Raw genomic sequence first — 24,215 nt, 5'->3', positions numbered from 1 at the left:
AGGAAGACCGTCACCCAGGCCCTCGTCACCAGCCGACTGGACTACGGCAATGCACTCTACGCCGGAACCACCGCCAAGATCCAGAAGAGACTCCAGCGCATCCAGAACGCCTCAGCCAGACTCATCCTCGACATCCCACGACACAGCCACATCTCCGGACACCTAAGAGACCTGCACTGGCTCCCGGTCAACAAGAGAATCACCTTCCGCCTCCTTACCCACGCACACAAAGCTCTCCACGATCAAGGCCCGAGCTACCTCAACAACTGCATCAACTTCTACGCTCCCAAACGCCACCTCCGATCTGCCAGCCACGCCCTCGCCGCCGTCCCACGCATCCGCAGAGCCACTACAGGAGGAAGGTCCTTCTCCTACCTGGCCGCCAAGACCTGGAACTCCCTCCCGGCCGACCTGCGCCTGACCCAAGACCACCTCTCCTTCAGGAAGAAGCTCAAGACCTGGCTGTTCGAGCAGTAGCGGCACCCCCCCCTCCCCCAGCGCCTTGAGACCCCACGGGTAGGTAGTGCGCTCTATAAATGTCTTGATTGATTGATTGATTGATTGATTGAAGCCAATGCTTGTTTTGATTTACGAACCAGATGATTTTAGTTGTGGGTATGGTTCAAGTAAGGAGCTTTATCTCGTGGGTTGTAGCTTTTACTCCAGGAATGTTCTAACTTTCTGTTTTTCTTGACAAAGCTTATCTGAGAGCTATGGGTCGGCTGTGGATTTAGGTTCCATGGGTTTCATAGCCACTGGAGCAGCAGCATGAAGAGTTTTGCACAGGGCCGTGTTAAATTTACTTATAGTGCAGGCATGTTACTGGAGGTAATCTAGGTTCCAAGGGGCATATTAGCAAGGGCTTCATCGGCGCTTTAGCAGCACTTTTTGCCGCTAAAGCGGCGGTTTTTTTATTAGCAAGCTGTTGCTAACAGCAGTTAGCGACAGCTTTCAGGCGATAGCGACCGGTTTGGGGCCCGCTTTGCATGTCAGCGATATTTATCGCCAATGACATGCAAAGTGGGCGTACCCAAACTGTTAGCGACTGAAAGCAGTCGTTAACACAGCTATCGCCTATTAGCAACGCAGGCTGTGCGATAAAAAAAAGTCTCGCTAAGCGCGATTATCGCCAGAATCTAACACCTGCTCAAAACATTACTTACCTGTGTAATCAATGGGAGGTGGATTGTCAGGTTAGGTCCCCATTGGCGTTAATGCGGGAATATCGCTGGATTTCCAGCGATATTCACGCATTTAGCCGCTATCGCTGGATATTGTATCGCATTAGAGATAAACGTTGCTAATAGCGTGTTCTCTCTGCGATAATATCCGGTGATAGGCGGCGATAAAAAAAAACGCGCTAAGCTCATTTTGCGGAAAATACCGCATGTCCTTGCTAATATGCCCCAACATTGGTCTTTTGAAGTTATGGTGAACTGTGCCTATTAATAATCGGGAAAGAGGGAACTTCTAGCAGGAATGTTAGTCCTCTTCACTATGGCTCTTGCAGAGCATCCCAAGGCAAGGAGCATCTACAGAATGGAAGCATCGCTCGTTTTTTATTAGCATTCGACCAACCTGATCACTTCATACAAAATACAAGTTAAAATTCCTCCTGGAGAGCCACTCTCAAGATACCTATAGCAAATGTGAGCTACTGATTAGCTAAGCAAAAGGGTTACGAAACTTGCATGGGCAAAGTCAACAAACCGAATTGCCTCCAAGCGCTGCTGGGTCAAAGATAGTGGTATAGTTTAATTTTGTAACACACTTACTATTAGTATATGGTCTACTTTAAAGTACTCAAATATCAGATAGAGAGTGGATCACTGGTCCTGAAAGAACCAGGGTTAGCAACAACAGTACAGAGTACCGTTAAGAAACCCTCAATCACGTTTTTGCAGGTGGAAATTAGCGGTATGTTCGATTATCCGCTACTTGCTTGACAGCGTGACAGCATCATCATTGGGTTAATGAATGCTTCCTCCACCCGGAGGTTTTACCTCTGGTTTTTTCAGTAGTGATCAGAGAACCGTGTTGGGTGTATAGTGAAGTGATTTACAGTGAGTGAAAATTAAAAAACTCGTAAAACCAGTTTGTAATTTTAATAAAAACTGGGTTCGAGTTGAGTTAAAAACGCTTTTCGTGCACAAGACAGACTATTTAGGGTCTGGTGCACTATAAAAATGTGTCCGAAAAAGAGGTCGACATGTTTCAGCCCTATCTAATGCCCATAAGGGTCAAGTGGGCTTTCATCAGGACCTTATTTATGTGTGGAAGACTCTATTGTTAATAGGTCTCCGTTGTGAAAAGGATGAATTGTATTCTTCACCAGCAAATGTATGTTCAATTTGAACCTTATTTATTCAAATGGAGGGTTACATCTGGTAGAAAAGGCTTTTCCCCGCTCTTTTAGACGGGAGTAAGTGACTTGTTCTGCCGCTGCCTCTCTCTACCCCATGAGGGACAAAAAGATGGAACCTTTGTCCCAGATTCTTGCAGATGTGGTTAAGGAATGATAGCACTGGGGTAAGTGTCTTTTGGGTCTGAATTTGGCAGCATAGACACCAATCCAGGCCCTTATGGGACCCCCGTGAAGTACAGCCCTAAAACACAGTCAGACTTTTAGGGCAAAGATAACAGGGGGCTGGCAGGTGCCACCTCCACCCTTGTACACACCTATGAGGCACACAGTATAAGATCTTTGTTCCAGCAGAGTGCTCATGTGGTCCGATGGGTAAGGTACATGATCTAGCAGGAGGAGATTCACTCCAGTGTGGACCTTCATGACTCCACCCTCAGGTCCTTACTCTGAATTTAGGAGGGTGATCGTTGTTGGGTCTACGTGTCCCCATACTACTAAGTTCTCATCTGCAAAGTTGTTTTTTTTTTAAACAAGGTTGTCCCCAATGCGGAGTGCTACCCTTCCGGAGGCTAACACCAGTTCACAGGATGAATTTTTCAAGTAAATTATATAACAGCACATTGTCCTCCATCACTTTAGACTACTGGCCTCTTTTGTCCACACATGCTCGAAGGACGGTCAGTAAGTCTCTGAGTGGCGTGAAGTGAGTTTATGGTAAAACGGATACAGACCAGCGTGGGCCACATGTTTTGGAAAAGTAGCGAGTACGTTAGTTACATTCGGTATTGTTCCTTCTGGTGGGTGCTCTACAGAACTGCAGATTCATCTCCTCTTGAATCCTCCCAGGCACCAGACTGGACTTTTGCAATAGTTCCTGTATGCCTACAGGCGGCATAGTCAGCCTCCTTGTTGACTCCCACCACCACCGGGTGTGATGGCAGGGAGCCACATAGCGGCACCACCACTGTGTGTTGACAGCAGTTTTCTCTTTCACACAGTTTGCACCATCAGACGCTTGCTGACTGACAACTGAGGAAGCAAACAGTGTGCAATGCCTAACGTGGGACCTTATTAAGCCCCAAGAGGTCACTCCACAGAAAGGGGAGGTGGATGGGTGGGTGTGTGTAACTCTGCTGAGGGCCCAAGATCCAGCTAAAGGGACTTGAAAAGTCCAGCAGATGGGCAGGTCAAGGTGTGCACAGAAAGGGAGCAGCCCATGGATTGGCCAGTTCAAAAGTAGCCAGTGCCATGCCACCAATCTGTGGCGACTAGCCCAACATAAAACAGATCAGAGTGTGACAGGTCAAAATTGGGACATTGAACATTTTTGTCCCTAAACCAGTGCCCCAGGGTCCTTGGGATGCCAAATGACAGGGACGAGAGATAGTACAGAGAGGCATTGCACCGCGAGCTGCTCACAGGGCTCCTCTCATTCACGTCCCAGAACCAGTGGCAAAGCCTTAAATGGTGCCAAATGTTCAGATGGAAGGGAGTAGGGGGGAAGGTGGCTTACCAGGTCAAGGATTGCTGGTGAATGGCAACAGCCCGCCGATCGCTGGCTTGGTATGTATTGTGTTATCTTGATTCAAAATGACAACTGCAATTTTAATTTAATGTGCAGCAAAATCTGAAGTCCATTTCTTCCACTAGTGCAGGTGTAGTCTCCCCGGATACTTGGTCTGTCCCATTTGTGGAGGTGTTGGAGGGGGGAAACACCCATTACAACGACGATCTCATCCAAAGGAGGGTGGTAATGGCACGAAGGCTGGACCATGTATTGAGCAGATCCCCGTGTCATGCATGACTTGACTGATACTGTGATCCAGATACTCTTTGAAGTTCAGAGGACATGAGCATCGGGTGTCCGAATGATTGGCCGACCAGAGGCGTACTGGCACTTTAACAGTTAACTTGTGCGCTGTGGTCAGAGCAGCAATGGGAGTGACTGCGCCTGGATATCCCGGGGAGCGTTAATTAAAGTGAAGTGTGGAATATGCAGATGTTTCCTCGCCCTGCCGGGTGTCTGCCGGGTGCAGCCCCAGGACTTTTGTCAAGAACCAGACCAGACTGTCTCCCCTTCAAGAGTTGTAATTTGGGACCTCCGGGGGATGCCCGGACATCATCCCCCTGCCCCACCATCTGAGCGCAGTCTGATTAGGCCACTCCTTCACTTGTAAATACCAGAGAAGAGGGTCAGACCCTGCCTACAGCTTGCAACGATCTGCAAAGTGGGCCACCGACCTCCCTCGTCTGCAGTGAACGGTTTCCCAGTATCTGTAATGGGAGGGCCCGGCTGGACGCCGCCGCCCCGGATGAGCCAACACTTCTTAAATAATAGAGTGCTTCGGGAAAAATGGCTCATGCTCCTCGATGTATTGTGCTCATCAGAACAGAAGGCACGCCCTGGCCCAAAGTCACTAGCAAATACCCAGCAGGAACCTGCTGTCAAGTCAGGTTACCCGAGTGTGCCCTTTCACGTGGCAAACAGTCCAACAAGCCCTGGCATCACCAGAGTGAGCCAATGTGCAAAGACCGAGGGCAATGAATGTGTCAATGGAGCCGGGGCATTCTAAAAGGTGGAAAGTTAAAATCGAAACGAGTTATAACAAAAATTAAGTCGTCCTACTTCAAGTAACGATTCACGTGTATAAAACGGGCCACAAATTGACATTAATACACAAATCATCACCGCAGCCAACTTCGGACTTGTACCTTTTTTCTTCCTACGCTACCTGCTACCTGCTAAACACGCAGGACTCGCGGGGCGGCAAAATACCCACTGAATTTAGAACATGCAGGTGACGAAGCCAAGGGAGGAATGGCAAGCGGACCCGAAACAAGCCCACGAGGGGTGCGTGCGCGCGTGCCACAGCGAGACATGTGGTTTCAATTAACGCGCCCGTGTCTGGGACCATAATTGAAACCACATGGCGGCGGTGCGGGAAACCGACACCAATAGGCCATAGGCGGAGAAATGCGCCCGCCTTTGGCCAATTGCGTGCTGTCTTTGTTAAAAAGACACACGCAAAGGCCAATAGCGTGTCCCAAAAGGAAAAGCACATGCACAAGCGTGTATTATTCCTAGGTCAGTTTTGAAACCGCCTAGAAGAGGTCTCTCGCTGCGCGAGCAGTGTCGCGCAACGCTAGGCACGAAACCTAACAAGGGTAAGTGAAAAAAAACAAGGGCAGGAACCCAAACTGTTTCTCAGAAGACCATTGCCTGTGCTATCGGATGTTGGGGTTCCCAAATACCAAAGATGCCTCGTTTTGGTTTCCCTTCATGCCTCTTTTGTCACACACCCTACAATTATTGTCTCCTTAAGTCATTCTTTTTGGTTCTTTTTCCACCATTCCTTCACCATTTGTCACTGTTTCGGACTTTCATTTTTTTTCTGCCCTTCTCCCTCTTGCTCCGGGCCCAATTCTGATATCAATAGTAAGTAGCGGTTCACAAACGAGAGTGCTGGTGTGCACCACCTGCAGCCACTCCCCACAAATTAAGCAATGCTGAGGACCGTGGGCAGTACCATGTGGTACATTGCCCACACCCTGCCCACTAATGATCATGAGAGGGACGACTATCTTTACTCGGACTTCGTAAGGGCTCTCTTTCATGTTCCCCCTTTCATATGTCACTCATGAAAACAGTTAACACACTCACATGCGCTCCATCATCCAAAGTGGTCCAACACATTCCACGTGCCCTCATCAAGCCAAGCCCCAACTGGCATCCCATTACACTCTTGGCCATCTTCCACCATCCAGTCCTTACCTGCGAGATTCCATATCCGCCCTACAGAACCTGTTCTCTAGCTGATCTGAAAATCCTCCCAACATGGCTGCCATTACCCAGCAGTCAGTAGAAAAGGGAGGATCACAACATCACTTCCTGTCCATTTTATAAGCTAACTACAAAAACAAACCTTCATAATATAATCAACCACCCTTCCCTATTCAGGACTGTATCGGGGAATACTTCGACTCGGAGTAATGAAGATTACCGGCAAGTAACCACGACATTCTCTCTCATCACCCACTAGCTTTGCCATCACACTCCACATTCTCTTTACTCCTCAGATGCTCCCATCACACACACCTAGCTTTCTTCACCCCTCACGTGCCCGCTTCACACCCGCGACCTCCTATACTCTGCTATCACCCCAATGCTCCACAATCACAGCCTTCACTCACAACCTTTCACCAGGGATCTCGCCAGGGCTCCTGTAATGCATCATTCATCCTTCTCTCGGTGCAACTGCAGTGCACGTCTCCTCTTGCACCTCTGCGTCCTGTACAAACTACCTTACCCTTTACATCCTATTGTCACCATGTATCCTTTACCTTAAGTTGTGTCGATAAAGGGGAGCACAAACAATCTTTTGACACCACAACATTCGAAACTATTGGGTTTGTCAACACGTGGCTTTAGGTCTGGCGTTAGCCAAGACCTTTTAAACGGATTAAAATTATGTATATAAAATATTCAGTCAAAGGGACTTTAAGGCAGTCCTTTTCATCCATTGGTTAATTATTGTGTCATTCATATTTTGTACACCCAGCGCGGCATGAAGCACGGGTCACTCGGTCAATCCGCAAGCCCTGGGCCAACGTCGCTATGAGCGTCGGTGTATATTTTACAAAGTAGTTCCATTCATTGCCAGGGATTACTATGGCAATGTGTGCTTTTTGAGAACCAGAAATGTAATTTAGCTCTCAGACTTTCTTTCTTTTAGTTTGGTAACGATTTGGCAACTACCCCAACAACAAAGGGTTGCAAAAACCTGCCAAACCAAAACAAGCGCTGAGAGCGCCAAAAGGCTGCCCATAAATATCAGACCTGCTGGCTTTACCAATGCTTGTTTCCTTTCCTTTTTGTCTCCTGCAACATTGGATTTATTAAAAGAAACCTACTATGCAAAGTAAGACAAAGCCTGAGCCAGCCTCTCACCCATAATACAGCAACTTGCAAAATCTGGAGAAAAAACCCACACTCGGAGACGACGAGTTTGTAAATAGACACCCCTTATACATGTTACGTCGACACAATCTTTTCTGTCCTGTGTTTTTCAATACAGGTGATTATAACCTGGTGTGTTGTTAATTCGTTTTAGTTCTACGTAAGCAAATCAAAACTACAACATCCAGAATGCATTTGTGCGTCAAATAAATCCAGACCTGGTAGCGTGGTGTTTGAGGACGTGCATCAAAGTTGCAGCTCTGCAATGGGATGTGCAAAAAAAGGTACACAAAAGAGCCCTCTGGCGTCTGTGTAGAGACAGAGCATCCCAACAGCCCTTGCTGACTCTGTAAAACAAGTAATCCAAGGGCGCCCTCCAGTGGTCATAATCTGTGCTTCAAGCGAATTAGAAGTGAAGCCATTGCCCAGTTAAATGGTATCTAATGTATCAACTGAGAAAGGTTACAGAGCGATTCCGAGCCAGTCCAGAGGGTTGCTTTACATTCTGGGGCCTGTATCAATATAATGGGTATGGCTCTGGGTTCATTGATTGATGACGTAGGGCTAGATTCTGAGTCTGGGATATGCTGAACACCTCACTCCTGTCATCACAGAGCTTCCAGTCTGAGGGCCTGAGTACAGTGGGTCGGTTAATCCGGCTGTTGAAATCAACCTGCATGTGCTAGATGTGGAATGTAGAATCCGATTACCTCATGGATTGCCATGAGGCATTTGGACTTTGGATGTGCTGGGGTAAAGAGCTGGATCTGTTGGTGGTTGCACTGAATAAAGCCTTCTGCTGAACTTCCCTACGCTTTGGCTTTCATTACTGGCGACGAGCAGCTCTTGATTGGAGACAAGTGTAAGCAACCACCAATTCCCCTCCCAACCCACTGATGTTGATTTGAAGACTCCCTGGGTGATATTGGCTGAGACAATGGATGAAACTGCAGACTACAGACAACAAACTTAATTTGTGTTTTGAACATTGAAACGTACTCCGGAGTGTCTCTTGCCTACGCGGATTTGTTGATTTCACACTCGGAGAAACGACTACCCCAAAGTAAGCAAGGTGACAGTTACTTGCTTACTTTTGAACTTTCGTCATCGCGTGCTCACTAGCAGCTCCGCCGTGTTTATCTTTGAATCTCTGCCTTCACGTGTCTGAAATCAGCCCATAGCATTCCTCGAAATGTTCTTGGTGCCTCCGGGGTTCTCTGCGTTCTTCAACCCCCGTCATCACGTTGTATTGATACTACCGCTTGGACGTATGCGTCGGGTCATACAACGTGCAACGTAGCGGCCATATTGGTGATATTTTTCTCATAACTATAAGGAGCAATTCCAGCTCGAACAGTGAAACTGACCACAGCGAGATGTGAGTTATAAAGAACAATTCTCGCCCACAACTTCTTAAGGGAATGAGTCTTTATCTTTTTTATAAAATGGATTTACTCACGGTGAGAATTTTATTTTTGCATTATTAGTATTACTATCTTGCATTTCTTTACTGGGCACTTCGATACCAAGTTGAAAACTATCCTGACAACTGATGCCAATCTCAAGGGACTTGGGGCGGTACTCTCTCAAGTTGTGAGTGGAGAGGAAAGAGTAGTAGCCTTTGCCTCCAGAGCTCTTAGAGAGGCTGAGGTCAACTACTCCTGTATTGAAAGGGAGGCGCTGAGTGTATTTTGGGCAATACAACACTTCAAGTTTTATCTGTGGGGAATTCCGTTTACTGTGAAATCTGACTATCGCCCCCTTGTTCAAATATTTTCATGTCATCACAGTGACCATATGACTCCTTCCACAAGCCATGGCCACACCTACCAGCATGTCCCAACCTCCTACATTTCTATCTGAAAAAGGAGATCCAATTCTTCCCTGGAAAAGATGGCGGAATTTATTTGATTCGTATACAGTGGCTATTGGGCTAGAGAAATTCTCAGCCTTCAGGAAACAAGCCATTTTGTTACATAATTTAGGTGTGGAGGGCAGAAACATTTATGATAGCATGGACCTCATAATGATAGGGAATGGCGATGGTGAACCGACAGACGTTTATGAGATGTCCATGACTATTTTGGAGTGATATTTTGGGCCTTGTATCAACGTAGTTTTGGAACGGCATAGATTTTTGACAAGAGTCCAAGGTCCCATTGAACATGTGGGGGGTTATGTTGCTTCTCTCAAAACTTTGGCACGCACTTGTGAATTCAGCGAACTTTCAGATTCCCTAGTGAGGGATCAACTTGTAAGGTGTACCAACAGCTCTAGGGTGCAAGAAAAACTTTTATTCAAAACTCCCACATTGTCTGAAGCCATTGCAACTGTGGAAGGTGTAGAAAATACTTCCTCTTGGGTTAAAGAGATAAGGAAAAATCGTGAAGATAGTAATCAAACTCAGAGTGATGGCATAAAGAGAAGTCAAGATGCTGTACACACCGTGTCTGAATTTGACATGGGTGATGAGCTCTCTGATAACATTGCTAAAGTGTCTTTGAGTACGAAGAATAAGAACGTTTTAAAGAACACTCAACCTCACACTACCTCGAGTAGAGATGTCCAACCATGTAACGAACGTGATTTACATCAACAGCGTTCATTTGATCGTGAAAGGAATAGCAGTGACAATCAAAGGGTGCAGTGTTACAGATGTGGAAGTTTTACTCATTCTTCAAGCTTTCCCAATTGTTATGCTAGGGACTCTGTATATAATAATTGTGGGATCAAGGTACACTATGCCTGTATTTGCAAATCCTCCAAAAAGGGTTGTGCAACTGAGAGCACTTCTGATACTATCCGTACTGTGGTTATTTCAAGTATTTCTGAGAGTGATGGTAATGTTGACTGGTAACATTTCTGTAGATGGTAATGAATTCAGCGTCATGGCTGATTCAGGTTCCCCGTTTAGCTTAATAGGGAACAAAATATGGGATGAAGATGTAGGATTTGAAAATGTAAAGCTTCTACCTCCAGATATCCCTCCACTTAGTTATGGTGGGTCTCGTGTAGATATTGCTGGGTATGTAATAGCCAGAATTTTGTTCAAAGGGCGGGAGACTGTAGGGATAGTTTATGTGGCTGTGAGAGGAGATAATCTTCTAGGTTGGAGACATCAACGTGACTTAGGCATAATTCTGAATCCTAATGCCAAGAATCCACAAGACCAAGTTATGTTGATGGATAGAGTGTGTGAGAATCCACAAGGACAGGTTTTGTCAATTGATACTATGGATGATGGAAGCAAGTATTTTAAAGATCTTCCTGAAGTATTTTCAGATGCTCTTGGTTGTCTCAAAGGTTTTGAGCGTCGGATCATTTTAAAGAATACAGCTAAACCTTGTGTGCATAAGGTGTGGAGAGTACCAAACTTGATGGTTGAGCCATTAAGACTTGAGCTTGAAAGATTGTTAAAGTTGGGAGTGATTGAAGAGATTGAGGCCTCGGAGTGGTTAGCTCCGGTGGTTTTGGCACCCAAGGATGGTGGTTCTGCTGTAAGGATGTGTGTAGACTTGCGCGGATTGAACAAATGGATCTGGGTGGACCGCCAGCCTCTTCCAAATATATCAGAATCTATTAGTTTGTTGAAGGGAGCCAAAATATTTAGTGTGTTGGACCTTTCGTCCGCCTATCATCAGATCATACTTCATAAGGATTCCAGGCATCTAACATCTTCCGTCACTCCTTTGGGTGCGTACCAATTTTGGAGGATGCCCTTCGGGCTAGCCTCAGCGGCAGCCTGCTTTCAGGGAATAATGAAGATGATCCTAGGAAGTCTACCTAATGTCATGTTTTTTCAGGACAATATTCTAGCTTATGGTAAGGATGAGTGTGAGCACGAAAATGTTCTGAGATCTGTGTTGAGTAAATTGAAAGAAAAAGGGCTCACAGTCAAGAAAGATAAATGCCGTATTGGATTGAAGTCTGTTACTTATCTTGGTCACGTCATTTCTGGGGAAGGTATACAGCCCAAGCTGCAGCTTGTGGAGAGCATTGTCAAAGCCCCGGCTCCTGAAGACAAAGAGCAAGTTAGGTCCTTTTTGGGAATGGCAGAGTTCTATTCTAAGTTTGTGAAAGGTTTTGCTAGCGTTGTTGAGCCCATCGGAACTTTGTTAAAAAAAGGAGCTCTGGTCGCCTGAATGCGAGGTAGCTTTAAATTTGGTCAAGTCTGAAATTGGAAAAATGCCAAGTTTAGGGCACTTCAATACCAAGTTGAAAACTATCCTGACAACTGATGCCAGTCTCAAGGGACTTGGGGCTGTACTCTCTCAAGTTGTGAGTGGAGAGGAAAGAGTAGTAGCCTTTGCCTCCAGAGCTCTTAGAGAGGCTGAAGTCAACTACTCCTGTATTGAAAGGGAGGCGCTGAGTCTATTTTGGGCAATACAACACTTCAAGTTTTATCTGTGGGGAATTCCGTTTACTGTGAAATCTGACCATCGCCCCCTTGTTCAAATTTTTCATGTCATCACAGTGACCATATGACTCCTAGACTTAAGAGATGGAGCAAAGGTTTGCAAGAGTTTCATTTTCGTGAACAGTGCATCTCAGGCCTTAGTAATAAGTCTGCTGACTTCTTTTCACGTTTGCCTTTGAATCTTGAACATATTGGGGAGGAGTCTGAATGTGTAAATTGGTTGACGGAGCCTTCATTGTTAAAGGAGGAATGGTTATCTTGTGCTGGGAGTGATAAAGTATTCTCTTCTCCTGAAGTAGTTATTTCGAAGGGTTGGCCATGTTACAAAGATCTTGACCCTGGCTTGATGACCTCACCTTTTGCCAGGGAAATCTCATGAGAGGTGAAAGGGTGGTTCCACCTGATGAGCTTAAGAGTAAGGTGGTCAACTTAGCTCATGAGGGACATTTGGGAAGGAGCCTTACTAAGGCGCATGTCAGAGAAAGATATTGGTGGCCAGGGATGGATCGAATGATAGAGGATGTTGTCAAAGACTGTCAATTGTGTGCGATTAATGATAAGTCTTATGTGACTAGTCATGCTCCTCTTTCCCCTGTGGAAGTACCTGATGCTGTTTGGACCAAATTGGGATTGGATATAATTGGTCCCTTCGAGTTATTGCCTTCTCATGAGAGGTTTGTCGTTCTCTTGGTGGACTACACCTCAAAGTGGGTGGTTTCAAAGTGCATGAGTGCTGTTAATTCTAGGTCAGTGATTGAATTTCTAAAAGATGTATTTTTTTCGGAAGGTGTTCCCAAATTTGTAGTCACTGACAACGGGGTGCAGTTCACCTCCCATGAAATGTACACTTTTCTTGGAGACCTGGGAATTATTCATCAAAAGACAGCTCTGTATTCTCCACAGGCCAATGGCCTCACAGAAAGAATTAATACGGTTGACAAGAGCTGTGCTCAACGGACACAAGATTCCAGAGTTTCTTTTAGCAATGTGTTGAGGGAAACTTGGTGGGCACGCCGCACTGTTCCCAATGCCATTTCTCAAAGATCGCCTTTTGAAGCCTTGAGAGGGAGAGTAACGAGTTCTAAACTAAATCCGGTATGGCTCCCCGTTTGCGAGAGCAGTGCTGTGACTGATGAATTAAGAAAAAATAAGCTTGCTGTGTACCAACCGAAATACAAACTGCGGTATGATGACAAGATGTCAGTCAGGGAGAGGGTGACCGTGTTCTGGTGAAAAAGGCCAAGCATGGTCATAAAGGTTCGTCTAATTTCCTTGGCCCTTTGTCATCACCGCAATTAAGAAAAATGTTGTAACGCTAGACAATGGTTGTAGCTGGAGTATGTCCAGACTGGTTAAGGTCACCGAGGCTACACACCGTACAACTGTTAACCATGGTTATGTTTCTGTGAATAAAGACATAAACACTGGTTATTCGAACAGACACAGGCATGTACCTGTGAAATTAAAGGATTATGTTTTGTATTAGAGTAACTATTAATTATTTATGTTCGCTTTCTGTTATTATTTCTATTTCTGCTAGTACTAAGCATTTTCCTTACCATTTGCCTGTTCCTTATTGTTTTCCTTATGTATAAGTCAATTTATAGAGACATTTCCTAGTTTGTTGTTTCATATAATTTTTGTAAAGGGGATGTGTTGTAATCAACCTGCATGTGCTAGATGTGGAATGTAGAATGCGATTACCTCATGGATTGCCATGAGGCATTCGGACTTTGGATGTGCTGGGGGGAAGAACTGGATCTGTTGGTGGTTGCACTGAATAAAGCCTTCTGCTGAACTTCCCTACGCTTTGGCTTTTATTACCGGCCCATGTGTTAACCCCTATTTATGCATGGCTCGGAATTACGAGTTTGTCTTTATAATCATCAGATGCGTTAAATACCTCAACTGTCTTAAATATCAGCAGGTCAAAGCTGCTGAAAGTTAACTTGGGAAAGTCATATGGTATTTATCGTAACATGCGGATTTTGGTGCCCTAAACACCAATCAATCTAAAACCTTTAACCCCTTGCACGCTCATGACGGAACCACTCCGTCATGAGCCACGGGCGCCGTATGCTCATGACGGAGTGGTTCCGTCATGCTACGGCCGTTGGCGGCCGCTCCGCCCACGCGGCGCTGTTTCCCCGCCTGTGCGGGCGATCAGCGCAAGTGGGTGGAGTCATGACGGAAGCACTCCGTCATGAGCACAGCTCGCCCGTGACTCATGACAGCGTGGTTCCGTCATGAGCATGGCGGCGCCGCGCCCACCCCAAACCCCCCCAGCGCTGCGGCGGAATTCGCGCTGCAGCGAAGGGGTTAAATATCAATATCTGCATGTTATTTCCCATAAACTTGAAATAGGTGGTGTTTATCGTCCCTGAAATAAAGGTACCCCGTGGCATTGTTATTTATCAGATGTGAGAACTCCTAAACTAATAACCAGGGCCTTAGTGTTCGTCTGATTAGTTTAATGGAAACAAACCAAGACTATAAATCCCAGAATGCATTAGGCTGTCCCATGAAAGGCCAATACTGAAAAGTGTTGCGATGGCAAGTAGTGAAGTGAGCATTCCAGGTTAGTAAAGGGAGGAATTTAGCCCCACTGGACTCCCACCTCTGGGCCTGAGCCACCAGATCTAGAAACAAGAGGGCTGATCCCTGCCCTGTCCTTTTAAAAAGCTGCAACGCTAAAATATAAGCCCCTGCTCTAAAGTGTCGTGAGAGGGTGGTGTGGTGGGGGAATGGTGTCAGTAAGAGAGAACCTGGTTGAGGTCCCCCAATTCCCCCTCCCAGGCTTCAAGTAATGCTTTGAGTTCCCACATGGTCACTTGTACTTATTGCCGGAAAGTGTCAGAAGGGCGGGAACAGGGGTGTAGCTTGGTCAGTAAGCCTGGGGAAGGGGTGGGGGTGGGGTTTGAGCGTCTAATTATCGGGCATTCACTCTGGCGTATCATGTTAATCATTATATGAGAAGCAGCGCATGAGGAGGGGGCTTATGGGCCACTGGAAAGGAGCACGGGTTGTGAGGGGTACTTAACACACAGGGGCAGATTTATGATGTCTGGCGCATCTCTGCTAATCAGCAGAGATGCGCCATAAGAGTTGCGACGCATCTGTCCACCCGTGCGCCACCATTGATGCGCCGCATTTACAATGCGGCGCACCGTGGCACTCGGATGGGCAGATGCATGACGCATCTCCTGTCGGAAAGGCGGCGCATTGCTGGAGTTGCGTCGCAAGCGTGACGCAGCTCCAGCAAGGCTCGGGGGTGCCTTATCCCTTACATGCTGCGTCAATCCTTACGCCTGCTTCAAGCAGGCGCACGGTTTTGACGCAGCATGGCCTTAAAAGTGACTGAGTGAAATCTTGTAGATTTCACTCAGCCACTTTTTGGAGGCGTTCCTGCGCCGGAACGCCCCCCCCTGCTCCAGAACGCCTACATGTGGCGCAGGGCTTTACAACGTGACGCATCTGCCAGATGCGTCACGTTGTAAATACCCCGCAGCATGGCGCAGGATTTGCGCCGCCGCTGCGTCACAAAAGTGACGCAAAGGCGGCGTAAATGAGGCACAAGGGGCTCATAAATCTGCCCCACAGTATATTGTAAAATACTCATGTTTTAAGACCTTCAAAACAGAGACGAGAGTGTATGTGTGTGTTTTTGTCTGAGTGAGTATTTAAAAATCCCAGGTGAAATCCGACAGACACTTTATCATACCAGACTGAAAGCTCCTGTACCCAACTATTTACTAAATAATACATTTATTGGGGGGATGTAAAACCCCAAACACTCCCCTGGGCAGGAGCATGGGGAAGGAAGTGCAGGGGCTGCGCTTTCCAAAAGCTCAGGGATGGGGATCAAGAGAGTCTATTACAACTCTGGTGCACCTCTGGTGCAGCTGCCTTCTCAGCAGCTGCTTACTCTGGCCCCAATGAGGCAGCAGGCCTTGTTATTTCTTAGCAGTTAGGGGCTTAGCTTCCACTGGTGCAGCAGGTGCAGGGGCACCGGAGCCAACTGGACCCTGATTATTGTTGTATTTCACAGTTCACACTTTGGACAGGGGGCCATTTCCTTTCTTGCACTGGGATCCCATGACACACTGGACATGCAACTGCACACAGTCCTACTCTTGTTGCCGTCAGCTACTGCCGGGCAGTTTGACACTCTCGCTGATGCAGACTGCAATTGCAAAATGCTCTTGAAATGTATATATCTAGGAATTACGCTCTGCTTGGTGCGCGTGCACCACTGGGCATGATGCGTGCGTGTGCCATGTATCCCTAGTGTATAAGGAATCCCTAACACCCCAGGAGACTTTCAGCATGCCCCAGGACCCTCACTCCTACACTGCTGTCCCATGCTCTACCACACAAGGCCTAGGGGAGAGTCAGTGACTTCATGACCTCTAATCTTTTGGGAATTTTATTTTCATATTTATTTTCTTACTATACTGCATGACATACATACCGGTTTGACTTCAAGGTGTATAAAAGAAAAAGAAATACCAGGGTGAAAGACAAGTGAATCAAAATAGAAGGTATGGACAATAGATGACAGAATGTACCACATAAGTGTGGGACACATCCCAAAGCACACTGATGGGGCGCGCGCATGCACACACTGTACCAAGTCTACTTCTTGGGGACCTGGTGGTCCCATGGCAGTGCGTGTAGTCAGGAGCGGCACCCAACCTCCAAGGGCTGCCATCTCCACCTTCATAGAATGGGCTAGCCTGCCCACACATTCTCACGGTATAATGGGTAAGACCACCAACACTCTGTAGGGTTGAATATAGAAAACAGTTCACAGTGGTGCACCACTTTTGCAATGTCTCTGTTAATACAAGGTAGATCCACAAACTGCAAAGGGGTCATTAGAAAATCTTCTTTTTACTGTTGCTTTATAAATATGTGCCAAGGAAAACCAGCCAACGCATTTCGTCCACATGGAGGTGGACTTCTTCAGGGCACAAAAAGTTTGAGAGTATGTTTGTCATCCAAGGTAATGGTCCTAGGTTTATTCAATATTAGTGTCAGGAGTAGTATTAGAACTCCAGTGATGGTCCATCCAATATGAGGAATACGCGGAGGAAAGACAGTTAAAGAATATCCAATCTTTCATCAGTGGCACAAGTCATCAGACCTGTGTGGTCTACAGTTCGATAAAGTGTATGAAGAGAATAAGGGACAAATCCACCCATCATCCAGCACTTCGATTGGTGCGGATATGCGGGAAACGCGACAATCATCAGGGTCTGGACGAAGCACAATCGTAATAGTTGCCGGCATCTGTAGGGTTGTGCAAAGTGTGTTGGTGTGTGGCTTGTATGGTCGACCACAGCACTCTTCAGTCATTGAATAGACACATTGAGGCCGATGCACACGGCACTTCTGAGTACAGAAAGTAGTAAAACAGGAGTATCTTTTATGTACTCTTACGTGCATTTGTGAACCGGTCCCAGTTTCGACTGCCCATTAGAAAAAAGTGCAAAGAGAGCACTGTCCTTTCTAGCTGTACTAAATGTATATAAATATTACCTCAATATCCAATTTTATTCTCATTTTAGATGTTTTTGGACCAATAGACAAAGCGCTGTAACAGCACGTAAAAGAGTACTAAAGGTGCACTACTTTACGTGCTCCGAAATACCTGTGTGAATAGGGCCCATTGTTTCCATGGCAACCACACTCAGAACACCACCCCACTAGGCACAGCATGCGCCTCACAGTGTCATGAATCTCCATGGAAACACACAGGGAAGGCCGCTTGCAGGTCACTCAGCTACAATGTAACATCAATGCTTTCCAGACAAACTACTTAGTATCATAGACTTTTCCTCAGAAACGAAAATGCAAAACAGTTGCATCGATCTTCTAAAGAACAACATTGGAATTCCATACATCTCCTTAGAGACTGCATAGGGCGTGCAGCTCGCCTATAGAATGCATGCATTCAATGATTTTTCTATTGATGTACTTCAATGCACTTCAAAAAGAGGGGTCATACATTTCACCAATTTACGACTCTTACATACATGTTCTAGATTAGAAACTTACATAGGACTCCATACCGTTTGTCTAGAATTAGATATTGTGGGGCATGTCAGAACACATTAAGGATCATTTTTATAATACTTTTTTACATACTAATATGCCTTTGTGAATTGGCCCAAAAACATGTAAAATAGGAATAAAATGGGAATTTTCATCTACAATTAGTAGAAATAGACAGGACTGGGCCCTCTTTGCACTTTTTCTGACGGGAGTCGGATGTTTCGGGCATAAGAGTGCGTAAAAGAGTACTCCTGTAGGTTTACGTACCTTACTCATACATGCTTTTCCGAATCGGCCACTATCAATGTAATAGTCTAAACATATTAATCTCATGGGCATTATGAGGTTTCCCACCACAGATGTTGTAAATTACGTTATTACATTTGTATAGCGTACGTTGTCGTTATGCAAGCAGTATGAATGGTTTTTTTCAACTTTCAAAAAGTTCAGGAGAAAAAATTTTAACTTCACAAAGTTTGCAAAGTTTTTCAATTTGCAAATTCATTGACGTTTTAAAATTTTGCAACATGTTTCAAAATGCATTTCCTTGTTTAAAATTAACAAAGTGATTTTGCTTCACATAAAATAGTTTCCTTCTAGTTTGCAACACCGTTGTACATACAAAACCTCCACAAAAGGTAAAATGGGAATGGTAGCTTCAGGATACATTTGCCAGCCTGGCAGGGTGTGATTAGACTGAAAATGATCTTGCAATGTATAGAAAAACTTTGGGAGAAGGAAAAATGAAACTTTGCAAATGCCATAAACTGAAAATCACAGGAAGGTGTATTACTGGATGAGGGTGAGACAGTTTGCTTCTATTTTCTAATTTTTGAATTAGGTACATGTTCAAATGCTTGCATCAATATTAAAAAATAAAGACAAAAATGTTGATATATTCTAGATAAAAGAAATGTGTTGTGTTGGACTCTATTTATAGGGCACTGATTTGGAGGTGGGTTTTTTGTGCTTTATTCATTTGCTTTCCCTGCCCAGTTACAATATTCTTATAATTTTTGGGGAACCCTTAGTTTATATAGATATTAATCACAGGAACCTCGCCATTGCAGAAAAAGACCCGCACATTCTGCTATTGGCTTCGATCATAGCACTTCCAGCTGTCCAGTGGCGTAAAGATGGTTCCACATCTACCATCACAGACCGAAGACAAGTCTGATGCGGTGTCGGGTGAAGTGTTGTCTTCTCAGTCTCGGTTAGGTATCATTGATTATGAGTCCAATCCTTGATGGTTAAGATCAGAAGACTTTGGGGCATATTATCAAGAAACGGCGTTAAAATTATTGCCGCTTTAGCGGCAGAAAACTGCCGCTAAAGCGGCGATAATGGGCTTGATAATATGCGCTATGGAATTCCCATGGAAGCCCATGTTCTGGTGTGAACATGGGCTTCTATTGGAATTCTCTGTGGCATATTATCAAGCCCATTATTGCCGCTTCAGCGGCAGTTTTCTGCAGCTAAAGCGGCGATAATTTTAACGCCGTGCTTGATAATATGCCCCACGATTGGTTATTTATACACTTCGCATGTTAGAACCACTGTCCGACTAAAAGAGGTAGGTGCATGTGTGTGCACTGTGTGTGTATGTGTTGGCTTTGGGTTGCGTATGCTTTTGGGTGCCTGCTAACCAAGCATAAGATGTACTTAAGAGTCCTTGTTACGGAGTTCTGTTGGTCCTGGTGTAGTCACTGGTGTAAGCACAGTGATAGTCAGCTCTTGGGTTGTGTTGTACATGTCCAAAATGTTCCACCTTATATTCTGTTGGTAGTTTACATTATGCCTGGTCTGAATTTCAATTACGCCGGAGCAATCAGAGTAATTTCGGAAATTCCGTGTTACTCTTTGATGCTCAATCATTGATAATTACATAACTACTCCTGCTTGCATAATTTGGGGGGAAAATCCTACAGGAAGAGTACATATAGGCAGGGCGAGCGGCCGCTTATTTTTTCATGTTCTGTTGCATATAGAGCTATTTCTTAGCGCAAAATGCATTCTCAAATCCATTATGGACACCAGGGTACCTTGTGCACAAAGAAAATAGCGCTAAATGACGGGAGTGAATTGGGGAAAAATCCTACTCCGGGAGCACATTTAGCGAGTGCGAGCGGCAGCTCATCCACGGGAATCATGTTCTGCTCTATGTAGTGCTATATGTGACGTAGCTCAGAATGTATCCTTGCATCCATGTTAGATGCAAGGAGGCATTTTTTGCGCTAAGAAATAGCACCAAACATAGGATTACTCTTCTTTTGTAATTCCGCATGATCTTGCGGAATTCTTAGGGGATTTTGCGCGATTGCGCTACAAAGAATTACGCAAGTTATGCCCACCTATAGTTTATTTGTGTTGCTTCTTAGTAGTTATTGCTCTTGTGACTCAAGTGTTGTTTCCATCTTTGGTGGTGCCGGTATTTCCAGAGTCCCTCCCAAACATTAGAGCGCTCCCTTGCTCTAGAAATAGTGCTAATTTTGAGGCCATTTGTTGCAACCTGGCTCCCTCTTGTGGCCTGTAATTGATGCACTCTAAGGCAGCTGCCTACTGAGGCCTCAGTGCAGCACCAACCCTCGTTATTTCCTAGTGGTTAGTGCTGTAAAACAAAACTTTACTACCAACCCTAGTCGTTCTGTAAACAGCTACTCCCTGGCAGTTTAACAATCTCACTGAGGCGGAGTTCATTTCTAAAGTGCATTTAATGTATATATTTATATTGAATCTCAGGGAAAGCATATCATTGGTCAAACCCTCCACCAAGTAACCACAAAGAGGCCTAATCTGGTGGGGTTGTCCTTGGCGAGACCCATAACTCACCTTGTGACTTCATTGTAAGGTGAAACTTCAAGTAATGGACTATGAGCAAGCAGGGGACTTCAGGTTTGTAATTGGTAAGTGGGGGAGACGGAATGTAGGTGTCAGGGGTCAGTGCACTCTCTTTTTGTGGAAAGTGGCAGCAAAAAGAGAGGGGATAAAGGGAGGGATTATGGAAACAATTCCTATAGGAGCAAAACTCTGTGCTTCGATCAATGCATTTACACTGCGAGAACTTCAAGTGTCCATTCAACCATCCGCGCTCACCTCAACTGGACAATCGGATTTAAGATTTAGATCACTTGGATTTGTAGAATGAGATCTTGTCTACACCATAGTGGCCCTCATGACATACGGCCATCCTGCAACCATGCTTCTCAAATGTCATGAAATAAATCTGATTCTACTTTGATACGTGAGGTCCAGGCGTGGGGGTCCTCTCGACTCACCATCTGAGGATCTCTGCCTGGGGAACCCCGACATAAACTCACAGCTGCTCTTTCATCATCATCATATGGTGCCACTTAGCCATCTTACAAATGGCATTAATGGGTGTTATACATAACGTTTGTGCATGACGTTGGCACAATGCCAACCACATGACAAAAATGGAACCATGCAGCTCACTTATATACAGAATGTGGTTGTTTTTAGCACGTTGTTGCTTTACTTGGTTTACCAGGAGGACCTCAAGGGCCACAAGCTAGAGAACCCCACCTCCCAGCGAGTCCTCCCTGATGCAAGATGGTCATGCTCTGACTGGGTGATTGCCACTTTACTTTAATATTAAGTCACAAGATCTTTTGATTAACTAAAATTTTAGTTGTAATATACTTAGGGTCAGTCGCAGCCGGCATGACTCAGCTCCTGGGTGGGTCCCGTACAGGAACAGGAAGGAGCAGGAACCAGTCAACCTCCCTCCCCTAAGCCAATCACCAACCTGCAATGGCAGCATTGTGATTGGTGGGGACGCCGACCAGCCAGGCGTCTATGACGAGGCCATTTTCTCCATGTAGGCTGCATGCTTAAAAAGGGAGAGTGTGCATGACTGGTTTGGTCGGCCCCAGAGGGCCGACCAAGCAGCCCTGGGCAAGCCACTCCTCCCCTGCCCTCGAGCAGAGCTGCCCCCAACCAAACCCTTCTGCTTTCTCGCAGTGCAAGAAGCAGAAACATAAAATGGTAGCTTTACCATTTTATCTTTCTGCTTCTCGCACTGCGAGTAAGAAGTGTGGCGACGCTCCTCCGCCCTTATGGAGGAGCCGCCCCTGCTTAGGGTCTTTCAGCCAGACCTCTTTATCCATTGGTCTGTTACTTTGCCATTCACATTTTCTTCCAATCCCTACAGCATACTGTGTGGAGCACTTGGCCAGCCCTCTTCATCCATTAGTGGATTTTACTGTGAGTGACAGGATCCTGCTCTTTCGCAATACACCTATCCACAGCACCAGCCTTCAGCACCAGAGCCTGCTATAGCATTGTGTGCTCTTGGAAAGCGAAAAAGTGCTTTGCCTTTGGGCACTATTTTTTTTTTCAAATTCACAAGGGCCCGGCAGCTCCCCCAAAAGGTGTTGCATTGCCTTGAGAAAAAAAAAGTATTTCAAAAACCAAAAAAGCTGGCTGCCAATGCCAGGCCTATTGGCTATGCCAATGCTTGCCTTTTCTTGGCACTATTTCAGAGCGCCATGAAGACACCTATGGTGGCATACTTAGCGCTATAAAGCACACCTACATGAAGACACATCGTTTGAATAAGTATGGGAACACTGTTTTCCCTGCAGCATCAGGTCTCCAAAAATAGCAGAAAGTAACGAGGATACGAAGTGAAGCCAGAGTTGAATAAATTATGCAAAATAGATAACACGTCTACCTAAGGACGGTCTCTGAAATCGTGTTTTCAAGCATGAGCTGTCTGACATCATTCTGTCTTTTTTTCAAAAATAATCTGTGCTCCAGTTTCTTTGTCACGCGATCAGAGATGAAACAACAAGCCCAGGATCAAACAGGGGCTCGCATGTGATGCTGCGAAGGTCAGACTTTACACGTACGGAGAGGGCACTCACCGCATGTTCAAGGTCACCGGGGAAAACTCTGGTCTAGATTCGGAAACACCTGAGTACAGCGATTTGTGAAAAGTAAGCCTTGGGTGGAGTTGGACCTGTCAGCCTTAGGGCGGTCTCCCCCTACATTTTTGCCCTTTCTGCCTCCCACTTGACCGCACATTTTTGTTGGACTTAGGACTCTGGGCACCTTACCATTGCTAAACAGTGCTAAGGTGCAGGTGCTCTCCCCTAAAAACATGGTGATACTGGCATACCTGCCACAGGCCCCTGCTACCGCAGTGAGGCCTACCCCTCTATAGACTAACATTGGGAACCCCCCCTATGGGATAACTTCTGACTGGGACCTAATAGGTATGTCATGTTTGGTATAGTTGGAATTGTGGCGGGGAACCCTTTCTAATGATATATGGGGTTAGGGCACTACTACTTCAGAAATCCCACTTTTAGAAAGTGGACATTTTCCTGCCTGCACTTAGTTTATGCATTGCAGACTCCCCCCTCCCATCTGCATGCTGATAGCCTCCCTGGGCTGTGAGGAGGGAGTGGTGATTCACACCTTTACACTTGAATAGGCTGGGCCCGGCTGCCCCACAATAGATTTAACGACCCTGCCTTTGTCACTATAGACAGCCAGGAGCCAGGTCAGGGAAGGCAGGGAACACCCCAGAACCCCCTAGACCCTTCCAGAAGCTTCTACCCCCTTCTAGTGACTGGGCACCAGGGTATAAAATGGAGGGTCCTGGCCACACATCCTTGTTACACCACTATACTAAGAAGAAACTGCTGGAGTAAAGACTGCTGTGCCAGGATGATTGCCACACTGCTGAGGCTGACTGCTCCCAGGAACTGCTGCCCCAACTTGTTGAGCTGCCCTACTGCCTGCTGATCTTGCCCTGCCAGGGAGACTGAAGCAACATCTCCAGAGTGTCTCCACAATCTGCTGCTGACTTTCCCCCTGCCTGGTGGGGGATTCATAAAGACTACCACGTTTTAGTTCCTTTATAAGACTGCCTCTGCAGCCCTGGGTGTGCAAAACTGTTTACTTTAACATTCCCGAAATCACCGCTGCCGGCACGGGCACCTAACTGCGTGGTGTCCTGGAAGCGCAGTGAGGGGAAGCGCTGTTTAGCCAAAATCACCACCGCTGGCCCGGGGTCCTTGGGAAGCACCATGAGGAATCCCCAGCGGTGTCAGGAGAGTGCCACACTGGGATTGGTGCCAGCGGGAGGCATCGCTTAGCGACGGGGACTCTGCCGAGACGCGTCGTCACTGCCGAAGGAGAGGAGCTGCACTCGCCCCGTGAGGGCTGGCCCGTCCCTCCGTGCACCGCCCCCCCAAAGACGGAAGGAACCTCGAGCCATTATCAGCCTCATAATTCCCCCCCCCCCCCCCCCCAGGTAAAAGCTAGGCGTTGCGCGCTGGGCTGCTATACTTAGGTGTTGTTTTGGGCGGGCTGAGGGACAGAGGCTGCGGGGAAGTCTACCTTCGGTGGGACTGCCGGGGACCACGTTCAGCTGATACTGGGCCCCAGAG

General features: G+C 46.2%; 1 protein-coding gene across 3 annotated transcripts in view; it reads right to left on the bottom strand.

The window, feature by feature from the left end:
- The window catches only part of SYN1 (synapsin I), a 561,211-nt gene that overhangs the window by 368,208 nt on the left and 168,788 nt on the right, over positions 1-24,215 (bottom strand). Inside the window, exon 1 of one of the 3 annotated variants that reach the window (XM_085629527.1) lies at positions 8,414-8,544. The exons of the other annotated variants lie outside the window; for them this stretch is intronic. Coding sequence (XP_085485653.1) covers positions 8,414-8,430 — 17 coding nt within the window. The 5' untranslated portion in view covers positions 8,431-8,544. Of the gene's footprint in view, positions 1-8,413; positions 8,545-24,215 lie in introns of those variants that run through there. 3 annotated transcript variants of the gene reach the window in all.

This window comes from Triturus cristatus, chromosome 10, assembly GCF_964204655.1.
Source record: "Triturus cristatus chromosome 10, aTriCri1.1, whole genome shotgun sequence".
Classification (NCBI taxonomy): Eukaryota; Metazoa; Chordata; class Amphibia; order Caudata; family Salamandridae; genus Triturus; species Triturus cristatus.
This window is presented reverse-complemented; position numbering and strand designations above follow the sequence as displayed.